The sequence below is a fragment of the Lactuca saligna genome, chromosome 9 (genome assembly GCF_052625555.1).
Source record: "Lactuca saligna cultivar CGN05327 chromosome 9, ASM5262555v1, whole genome shotgun sequence".
Taxonomy (NCBI): domain Eukaryota; kingdom Viridiplantae; phylum Streptophyta; class Magnoliopsida; order Asterales; family Asteraceae; genus Lactuca; species Lactuca saligna.
Genome location: NC_136425.1, coordinates 78,623,091 through 78,633,849, shown reverse-complemented (window position 1 = coordinate 78,633,849; position 10,759 = coordinate 78,623,091). Strand labels below are relative to the sequence as shown.

Genomic DNA, 10,759 nt, shown 5'->3' with positions numbered 1-10,759 from the left:
TCCTTTAGGTTATATAATTTTTTACATGATTTTGTTGCATTCTTTTCAGGCATGAGATGATACAAACTATGTAGAAGAAAAAGAGGTTGTAGAAGTTTCGACGGTGACTTTGATAAAGATGTATGTATCATCTGGTTCACCTTGATTTGAATTTCACTTTGAAGATTGGTTATACTACATGTCATAACAAACTAAATAATATAAAATGCCTCTAATTTTCCTGCATTAATAAGATTATCTTTATTTGTTGATTTCCCAAACTACCCCTATCTAAACTAACATGACTGAAGAGGATGCCTAACACATCTGGTTCACCTTGATAAATGGCTAAAATGCCCCTAATTCACCTGCACTAATAAGATGACCTTTATTTGTTGATTTCCCAAACTGCCTGTTATCTAAACTTCGTAGAGAGGGTGCCTAACACATCCGGTTCACCTTGATTTGAATTTCACTATGAAGATTGGTTGGTTTTATTGACCAAATTACTTGGTTTGACTACATGAACCAGAGCCAGAAGATGAAGTAGAAAATGAGCCAGATTAAAGGTTAGATTTTTGTAGTGGACATAAAGTGAAAAATAAAAAATTAAAAATTAAATCTAATGTGAATTCTATGTAGGAAGAGGTCAAAGAAGAGATAGACGTTTACTAAGTTTGTTTCATAACTTCATTGTTGTAATGAGTAAGAAATAAGAAGACCGTGAAGTTCCTCATGATTAAATTTACTAATAATGGGGTGTCATGTCAATCACAGATTCCTACGTGAACCCTTACATAATGAATTTACTAATAATGGGGTGTCATTTCAAACTAACAGAATTTTGGGGAGTAGGTTCCACTATAATGAAGTTTTAAGTTTTATTTTTTACTTTTATTAGTTATTTTTATGTTTAGTGTGTAATTTGTTCTACATTTAGACTTATTTGACATTTAAATAGACATTTGATTCAATGGAGTTTTTCTTATTTTTCATAGACGACAATATAATTAGTTTTATATTTTATATTTTAGCAAAAAATGTGTCTATATAAGTAACATGAATTCTAGATTGTGTGGATATTTATGACATTACAAAATATTTTCCTGTGGCAAATAATAAGTGCTACTAAAAGTGGCGTGAACTCTAAAGCACATGAGTAATTATTGACACAAAATATGTCCCACAAAAGATTTTTTGTCTACTGTGACAAATAAAAAAGTGTCACTAAAGACCTAAAAACCTGCAGCAGCAAAATCGAAAAATATCACTAAAAGGTTTTAATGGAAGCGCTTTCAATGACACTTTGTAATTGTGTTCCTAATTCTCTAAGAGACTTTTAGTGGCGCTTTTTAGGTATTTAGTGGCACTTTTTGTGTGCCATTAAATGATATTTTATTTGTAGTGAGTCATCCGATTTATTATAGCTTCATCTTGTATCTTCTGGATCATTCTCGGTCGCTCTATATTTTTCTAAGGACTTCTATAATTTTCTAACATCTTGCAGGGTCTCGTAATATGTTCGCGATCTCTCCAAAGACTCATCAAGGATACTTGATTGTTCCGGAGTTCTTCAAACAATCCAATAATTTTTCCGAAAACTTTGTACATGACAAAAGGGTGCAATATCACATTCATCAAACTAAATGGGAAAGACTAGCTACCGGTGCAAAGAAATATGTATTTCCTTGCATACATTTAGTTTTTTGTTATTTCCTTGTATACATTTAGTTTTTCGTAGCATCTTCTCGATAATAAAACATCAGTTTACAAAATATAAACCTAAAAACATAATGGCATCGTGATATTTTCCCTTTTAATAACAAGTATATTTGTTGCTATTTGTGGACACTTATATTACCCATTGCAATTGCAGTTGTTAGACTTGTATCCTTGACATTTATCTATGCCCTGTGGGCAATACATTACAATGTTAAACAACCATTTGGACTTTTATTTCAACAATCAAAACATAGATGATCGAAAATCGAGCAACACAAGCACACATGAGCAATAAGTTAAGCTTCTGAAATTCGATAAGAAAAATAAAAATTAGATTTATTTTTGGGGCTCTTTAATTTGAACGGATGCTTTTGACAAGCTTGCTTCAAGTTCATTCAATTCATCCATATCTAGATCATCATCATCTTCTTCTTCAATATCAGCCACACTTGTCGATGTGCTTGGTCCAGCAGTAGAAGTACCATTTTGTCCCTGCAATCAAAGGTTAACGCATGGTCAGGACAAGGGCATTCATGTCTTTTTGCAAGGATACATGTTTAACTGGAACTTGAGAGTATACCTTATTCATGTTGTTATCAGGTTCTTCTTCGCGGTGATACTTCTCATACGCCTCAGCATCATCCACAAACACACTAGCATCAGATAGAAACAACTCGCGACCACTGTCAAAGTAAGGGCAAAATGGTCATTTTACGCACACTTAACACCCTTCAATGTATGGTGTCAGCGACCAAAAGAGTTATATATATAATAATAATACCAAAAGGACAAAAACAAAGAAAAAGGTTAAAAAGATTCCTTTTTGATCCAAACCCCAAAAAAAAGACTATAACATAGGGGCAAAAATGTAATTATATGAGCTAACAAACCTCATTCGGTCATTTTTAGCCCTCTCTGCTCTTTGAGCAGCCAAACCAGCATCTCTTTCTTCCACCTTCTTCCTCTTCCACTCCAAAAATAGTTCAGTAGTCATTGGAGTTGTGGTTTTCACTTTTGCACGCTAAACAAAATCAAAAAACATTAGTAAGAACCAATTTCTAATGCAAAATAGTAAAGAATGACATTTAAGTAACTAAAAAAATACACATATATAAAGTTACATGAAAAAATATAATAAAAAATACCAACCTGATCTTCAATTTCATCCTCAATAGCTAGCTTGTTGGATTCTTCTTCCAAAAGTGCTTTCATTTGTGACTTAAGAATGTAACCTGGAGGAAGAGCATGCCTATAATGACACTCTTTGTTACCATTGGGACAAACCCAAAACCATCCATATTGTTTCTTCTCCACTGCTTCTAGAAAATGCTTGCAAACCTACTCATGAATTCATAAAAAGTTAATTATCATAACTTCATGGCTAATGCCAAGAAATTTAGATGCATAGATATGCAAATTCATCAACTTTGGTGACTAAAAAGGTCAAACAATGTGAGGATAATCATTATGGTTGTTAAAAGGGTTCATAATGTTTATGTTTTCAGTTAGTTTAAGAGATAGAATTGATATTTATCACTGTAAGGTAGAAAAAATAGCACCTGACAAAAGGCACCAATGCCTTTGATTCATACAACTCTCCTGAAACATTGGCAAAGATAAAGTAGGATTTGATTTAGATTTTAGAGGTTGGAGCATGAATAATATTAACATTGTTTATGGGTTTGTGTTTATTTTATTTTTATACAAACAGTTGGCAGAGTATGAACATATGGAGTCATGAATAATATCAACATGGTTGGAAAAAGTTTAAAGAGATTAAGAGAGCATACAATGTCAGTTGGTTTATTCTGGTTATACTCTTTCCCTTTCGATTCCACAACCTTTTCCAATGTCTCCTGATCCCAATCCTCCATTGTTCCTAAAACCATATTGCAGATCAAAGAAATACTTATATTCCATATCAAGTCATCACAAGAAAGTAATGATGATAAATTTAATAACTTAAGCAAAAAAATATATATATACCTTCATCACGCTTATCACTGAAGATGTCAATCTTCTCACCCTTCCTCTGTACATTCAGATCATGAGAAAACTTGCATTTGAATCCTTTCGCACACTGACCAGCTTTAAAGAATTCACACAATATAGACTTCGGATCCACCCCTAACCAAAGCAATTCGAATCCAGGATTCATCAATAAAACTATGATCTGACCTAATAAAAAGATCAAATTGCTAGAGTAAATCAAAAACCTACCAAGAGGTACTTTCGGTTGAACAACAGCAATCTTAAACAAATCATTTAATTCCTTCTCTCTAGCCTTCTCTTCCTCTTTCTTTTTCTGTAAAATTGGAAATTAAAATTAATCAACACTCAATTGAGATCAGCTAATCCCTCGATATCCACTAAAATCGAAACAGCCAATCGAAATAGATACCTTAGCAGCAAGTTTGGAAGCATCGGGTTTAGGTTGTACGTTCTGTTGAAGTGATTGCACATACTTCTGAACATTCTTGCTCTTGTTCTTGTTCTTAAGTCCAAATGTCTTGTCTTCCACAATTTTCTGCTTCTTCGCTAATTCCGCTTTTGATTGTTTCGGAGGCATCCTCTTAATACAGAACAAATTCGAACTTTGAATATCCTAATATTTTGTTCGTACGAGAATATCGATCGAATTGATTGCACAAACTACGAATCAACTTATAATAATCGATCATTCTAGGGTTTTATATTATCTCAGAGTAGAACTAAAAAGATATATAATCGGAGTGTGATTCATGTTGTGTCGAATTAATTAGAAAGTAGTAAATCAGTCCCTGTATTATTTCAAAAAATACATACTTTGCATACTGTTTAAAAAATTTACAATTTTAGGTCTTTCTTGGAAATATTTTAAATTTCAGTCCATACAACGACGTCGTTTCGTCTGGCAAATCCATGATGCAAGAGATAAGGTAAGTTGTTGTCACTACAAAAATCAACACCTCCATCTTCTTCCCCAATCCATAGAAAAATGGAAGCAACCCTTTTCACCCTCCCGTCCTCCAAATTCCCACCACCGGCTTCCACCGCCGTATCCCTGAAAACCCATTTCCACAACCCACTTCTCCTCCATTCCACCACCACTTCCCACCGTAAACCCAACCGCGTACCCCTCACAATCCGCTCCGCAATCAGCCGTACAAAGAAAGAAGAAACGATCGAAACAGTCAAAGAACAGCTCCAAGACTGCTACCTCATCGCCGGCATCAAATACCAAGGTTTCACCGTCCAACAATTCCAGCAGCTCCGTACAACCCTCCCGGAAACCACCAAACTCATAGTTGCAAAGAACACATTGGTCTTGAAAGCAATTGAAGGCACGCCATGGGAAGCATTGAAGCCGTGTATGAAGGGGATGAATGCGTGGATGTTTGTTCACAGCGAGGAGATTCCGGCTGCTATTAAACCCTACCGGACTTTTCAGAAAGAGAAGAAGCTAGAAGAGAATGATTTCAGTGGAGCGGTTTTTGAAGGGAAGTATTATCCACCGGAGGAGTTTAAGGCGTTGGAGACTATGCCGACGAGAGCGGAGGTTTATGCGAACTTGTTGGGTTCTTTGAAGGGCCCTGCGACGTCGGTGGTGGGGACTTTGCAAGCTCCGGCGAGGAATTTAATTATGACATTGAAGGCGTATGTGAAGAAATTGGAAGAAGAGAGTGGTGCAGAGCAATGATAATGCTCTCATGTTACAAATCTGTAAGTTTTTTGTGCAATTTTTTTTGAGTTTTAATCGAATTTCAGGGTTATCATGTAGAATCTTGTATAATCTAATGATACAGTCATATATCACGACTATAAAAGTTACAATTTCATGATCTCTTTTCTTCAACTGATCTTCTGCTATAAGAACTTGAATGTAACTATGAAAGTTTAAACTCGAATTTCAGGGTAAGCATATTGAATCCAAAGATGATCTTGTGAGCATTTTATGTTGGATTGTAAAGTGTTTTTAAGATTTAGAAGCCCTCTGTTGTTAGTTTAAACTGATGATTTTGGATTAAATTTGGACCTTTTTGGGTGTTTTGTGGTGTTAAGTCATTGATTTTAGATCAGATTTTGACCTTATAGGTGTTGTGTTTTTTGCTTAAACTGGTTTTATAACATAAGGAGTAGGGATTTGAGATAAAAGTTAGGCATTTTGGGTGTCATGTTATATAGTTTTTAAATTGAACTTTTATATGAAAACTGGTATCACTAACAAAAATCCAACTTCTAAAACAATAAATTGTTAACCAGTAAATAGTAAGTAGCAATGTTCTTGTCATTAGAAATTGGATTATGGCAATAGAGTTATATATTTGAACAAGAAAGTTCACATCGATTTTGTCTTGCAAGATTTTGGGAATTGACTTCCAAAGTCAACATATAAACAGAATTTCATCATAAGCAAACCCGAATCTGAGAATCTGGATGATTAGAATGGATTTTGAATTGAAATCGAGTTAGAGTTGCATACAATATGTCATAATATTATTGATTGAAAAACAAAAATGAATTTGTTTTTCAAGTTAGCAATAAATTAACAAGAAATATTAACGGGTTTTTACCATCTTATATGTGATCATGTTGTACACATCATTTTGTTGCAAAATAAACATATTCAAATACCATCTTAAATGTCGTTTCTGAGATCAAATATTCAAATACTTCATCCACATTACAAACAATACACGATTCTCTTTTTGTTGAAAATATTGGTGTGCCAAAATGGGTTTAAACGATCTTAAGACCAAACAGAACCTACAAAAACCAATTTCCTATATTTAATTATGTACAATAAAGTTATATTTAAATCCAAGATTAGTATTGTTCAGTTGAAAGTTAGGTTATCGGCTTAAAATCTTGTGAATTCACTAATGTCCTAAAAATCGAATTCAGGATGACCAAACCAAACCGATTAGAATTTATTTTTCCTTTTAATTTTGTTACTCTTGAATTAGCTTGATCAGTTTTTAGTTTGAGTTGAGATCTATTCAAATAAAGGAATCTAAACTAAAATAGCATAATTTAACCAATAGGCACGCTAGTTGAAAACATTGTCTTGGCAAACTTTCTATTCCTTAATTAACAACAATATAACATCAATTCCATATTTTAAAAAAAATACGATAAAACGGTGGTAGGAATAGCATACATTCAACTAGAAAATGAGTGTGTCAAAATAACAGGGCGGTTAAAAAGACATGATATTTTATCAAATAGACATTCTATTTAGTTTTTAAAATATTTTTATTGGTTGAAATTGTATTGTTTTCTGAAAAAATTAGCTATACGTATTTAACTTTTGATGTCAATGAGTGTTTAAAAGGTGTCAATCACAAAATAGAAATGTTAGTGTGGGAACTCATCATCCTACACTATGTGTGTTTCTTATAGGTCTTTAAGATTCTTAAAACCATATATGGACCCTATAAAAGCTAAGAGGCTAATGGTAAGTGCAAATGATAAAACTAATATCAATGAATATTTTAGATTTGTGGATCAAAATATCATATTAAATTGAAAAAATTGCAAACAGAATCAAAATTGTTTCTTCAATTTGTCTAACAAAATTCTTGAAAAAGAGTTGAAACTATTGCTTACTAAAAGCTTTTTCAATTAATGGAGTTGGTTACATAGTGAACAGAAAGTTGACCTTTGACTTTTGGAATGACATCCCAATTAAGATCAGTCTCAAAGCATCTTGTTAACGCGTTGTGTTGATCTTTAAAACTATATATTTTTTTTCCACTCTTATCTTGCTTCTTTACCTCTTTATTCATTCTTTTGTTCTTTGGTGACCCTCTGAACACTTGATTTTTCTTCTAATAGACTTAGAAGATGATGAAATAAAAGAATGAGTAAATTACACGAATTGTCCATCGTATATGTGTTAAAAGGCACGTTTAGTCTCTATTTTTTAAAATTAACTCGAACAGTCATTGTATTACGTTTTTTTCACTCAGGTCGTCCATAAAGACATAAAATGACTATTTACCCTTAAGACAATATAGAGTCGACAAAAGAGTTATGCTGACAGACATTGTTATGAGTTAGAGTTTCAGGTTGGGGACATGTTTCTTTTAAAGGTGTTGTTATGTAAGGGGGCCATTTGTTTTCGGAAGAGGGGTTAGTTGGGCCCTAGGTTATTGGACTTTTAGGTTAGTTTAGTGCTAGAATCACTTCTAGAAAGGATGGATTTTAGACCTTTTTGGAATAAGTGTTTATTGGCTAGGTTCTTGCCTTATTAAGCCTTTTTGGGACCTGTGGATGGTCCTAATGGAGAAAGTTGAAAACGTTATCCTTTTAGATCACATTTATGTCCATATCTAAGCTTTGGAGCTCTTTGAATCGAAGGAAACAGCTCAATGCATTAAGCTGTTGGGATATCAACAACCACGACGTGGTCCTAGGTAACCACGGTGTGGCGGTTGGGATTTTCCCGTCTGTTGGATCGCATGCGGACCACGGTGTGGCCAAGGAAGACCACGTCGTGGCGGTCGGTTGAAGTCAACATTGACTATTGATTTTGACCATTGACCTTGAGGGTTGACTTTGGACTTTTGATTTCTATTCAATTGTTAATATCTTAGTAGATAGATTAAGGTCTTGCCTTGTGTGATTATCTAGGTGGCATCTAGCACCCGTTGTGGGATTTTGAGAGCGTGTTGACTTTTGAGTTGTTTTATGGTATGGGGTATTTTGGGAGAGCTAACTAAACTTTGTGCTTACAGTTTTCAGTTTATGTTTTAGGTACTTCCAGCTCGAAAGGGAAGGCTCCATCTTGATCGCACCACATCCGCCCATGTTTTTGGAGATTTGTACTTTGATATTATTTCACTATGATACACTTTGCTTGTTTTGACATGATTACTGGATGTTTTGAATTGAATTAAAAATGAAATTTTTGTTTGAACTTTTGAGATGTTACATTAGGAGGTGGCTCTTGGCACTTGTCTGTAAGACCTAGGGTTTTGGCCCCTGGTCTGACAAGGAAAGACCATGATACGACTCATGGCATAACGACAAGACTATGGTTGGCACATAACAATCTTTATTGTATGTATGGTATGTGGTATTTTGGGGAACTCACTAAGCTTTGTTCGTACGATTTTATGTTTATGGTTTCAGGTACATCCACTACAAAGGGAAGGGTCCGATGTGACTGCACAACATCCCCTAGAGTTTTCCACATTGGCAAATTATGATCTTTACTCTGATTTTTAAATAATAGACTCACTATAATCGGTTTTGGAACAACTCTTTGTATGGTTTACAGCTTTAAAATTGAAAATTTTACTATGAATTTTGAGATGTTACAAAATGATAATATCTAGTGATTTTCTTATCTATGATCAAGACAATTAATCAAGCACATAACATGGATAACTAATACTCTCTAACACAACTAAAGTTACTAATGAGTATAACCTAACTCTATGATTTTTTCAATCTCTATATCTAACTATTTAATGATTATAAAAGGTTAAACAACAAGTAATGCAATTGGAGTGGTCATCTAACTAAAAATAACTTAAAGATAAGCAATAAAAATCAAAACGTTAAGGTAGTCGATATACCAAACACAAGTAAAAATCAACTAAATAAATCCAAATAAAATCAAAATCAACACATAGTTTCAAGGATCTTCTATGCTAAACGAACGTCTAGGGTTTTTAGCCCATAACTAAATCAGAAAAAACAAATAAAACATTGAGTTAAGTAGATTAAACATGTTGAAATCAAGCAAACCGATTGATTTATCGCTTCTCGTCTTTGGATCTCTTCTAATCTTGTTCTTCAATCGATCCCTGGTCTCCTTAGGGTTTCTAAGGAGTTTTTGGTCGTCAATAATCGCAGTTAATCGCAGCTCTTTGTAGCACCCCTTCAAACTCTGACCTAATTCTGTTTTTATAAGTTTACCTAAAATATGCCACCACATCGTGGCATCATTTTTTTATACGCGCACTCCAAGATTTACATTCAAATTATTCGAGAACCTCCTATGTCTGACACTTCACCACGTCGTGGCATGCATATGACCATGATGTGACACACTTTTGTGAACGAATTTCCTCTTTAATGAATGCTTCCAATTCCTTAGCCTCGAGCCTTGTAAATTGTTTTTTTTCCTTGAGAATATTTTTGCCGCTACAAAAATGAAATATAAACAAATTAAGTATCATTTATAAAAAATAATGACTAATTGTAGCTAAAAACACAAATATATCGCCTAAGATATATGACTAAATATGGCGATATCAAAACCCGAGAACTTTTACTCACATTAAAAAATATGTGAATTGGTTGAAGTTTTCATTTGTCACTTTCGGATGTATGGTAAGATGTATGGTAAGATAGTTTTCTAAGTTTGTTTAGGCTATGTCCTAGTGCTAATTATTCTTCATATTTTGAACACAAATACAAAATGAAAATGAAATCCATGCACTTAATAGACGAAATGTTCTAGAATTTTTAGTCTTAATCCATAGTCATTCTTCATATTCTGAACATGCATTTTTCATATTCCAACTTAGAAATGTATTAGATAAAAAAATCAAACTAACCTAGTTCGTAGAATATATGTGTTTATTCAAAATAAACTTTAAAGTGCAACTAAAAAAATATTGAATTGACCTGGATGTCATTATGGTATGAGGTATGTTCCATTTATATAGGAGGGGTCAACACATATAGATTTGACCTGTTTTCTTCGTGTCCGAAATAACCCATTTTAGAGTAGTTGGTTAGTTTTCAAGATTGTGAAAAAGTTTTTTTTGTTAAAACTAAATAAAAAAATTGGTTAGTTTAAGCAATATAATACAACATGATACCTAAAAGTTGTTGACAAACTGTTGAAAAATAAGGGTGTGTGTTCAGCGAAGTACCGTCGACAACACCATTTCAGCTAGGGTGAAAAGATAAGGGTTGAGTGAACTCCCTCTCTTTTTTCTCTCCTATCAAGTTGTACTATATGCATTAAAACTTGTACCACAATGTGTGTGTTTAGAGACATGAATTTTCATGTCTTATGGGTTAGAAGAGATGAAAACAAAAGAAAATATAAAATATT

At 33.5% G+C, this 10,759-nt stretch overlaps 2 protein-coding genes across 3 annotated transcripts; one reads left to right on the top strand and one right to left on the bottom strand.

Moving 5' to 3' along the window:
- Positions 1 to 1,849: 1,849 nt before the first annotated feature.
- LOC145018579 (zinc finger CCCH domain-containing protein 11-like) lies at positions 1,850 to 4,409 on the bottom strand. Its single transcript, XM_078976458.1, has 8 exons — positions 4,103 to 4,409; positions 3,922 to 4,006; positions 3,688 to 3,828; positions 3,492 to 3,580; positions 2,851 to 3,039; positions 2,592 to 2,722; positions 2,282 to 2,384; positions 1,850 to 2,193 (listed from the first exon to the last, which is right to left on the bottom strand). The coding sequence occupies exons 1-8, from the start codon at positions 4,268 to 4,270 to the stop codon at positions 2,038 to 2,040; spliced, it is 1,062 nt and encodes a 353-aa protein (XP_078832584.1). The 5' UTR covers positions 4,271 to 4,409; the 3' UTR covers positions 1,850 to 2,037.
- Positions 4,410 to 4,636: 227 nt separating this feature from the next.
- Positions 4,637 to 8,602, top strand: EMB3136 (Ribosomal protein L10 family protein). Of its 2 annotated transcripts, none has more exons than XM_078975356.1 (2): positions 4,637 to 5,403; positions 8,440 to 8,602. In XM_078975356.1, exon 1 carries the CDS (start codon positions 4,679 to 4,681, stop codon positions 5,378 to 5,380), a length of 702 nt encoding a protein of 233 aa, XP_078831482.1. In that variant the 5' UTR covers positions 4,637 to 4,678; the 3' UTR covers positions 5,381 to 5,403; positions 8,440 to 8,602. The 2 variants fall into 2 exon arrangements, with proteins under 2 accessions (XP_078831482.1, XP_078831483.1); XM_078975357.1 differs by lacking the exon at positions 8,440 to 8,602 and adding an exon at positions 5,595 to 5,835.
- The last annotated feature ends 2,157 nt before the right edge of the window (positions 8,603 to 10,759 follow it).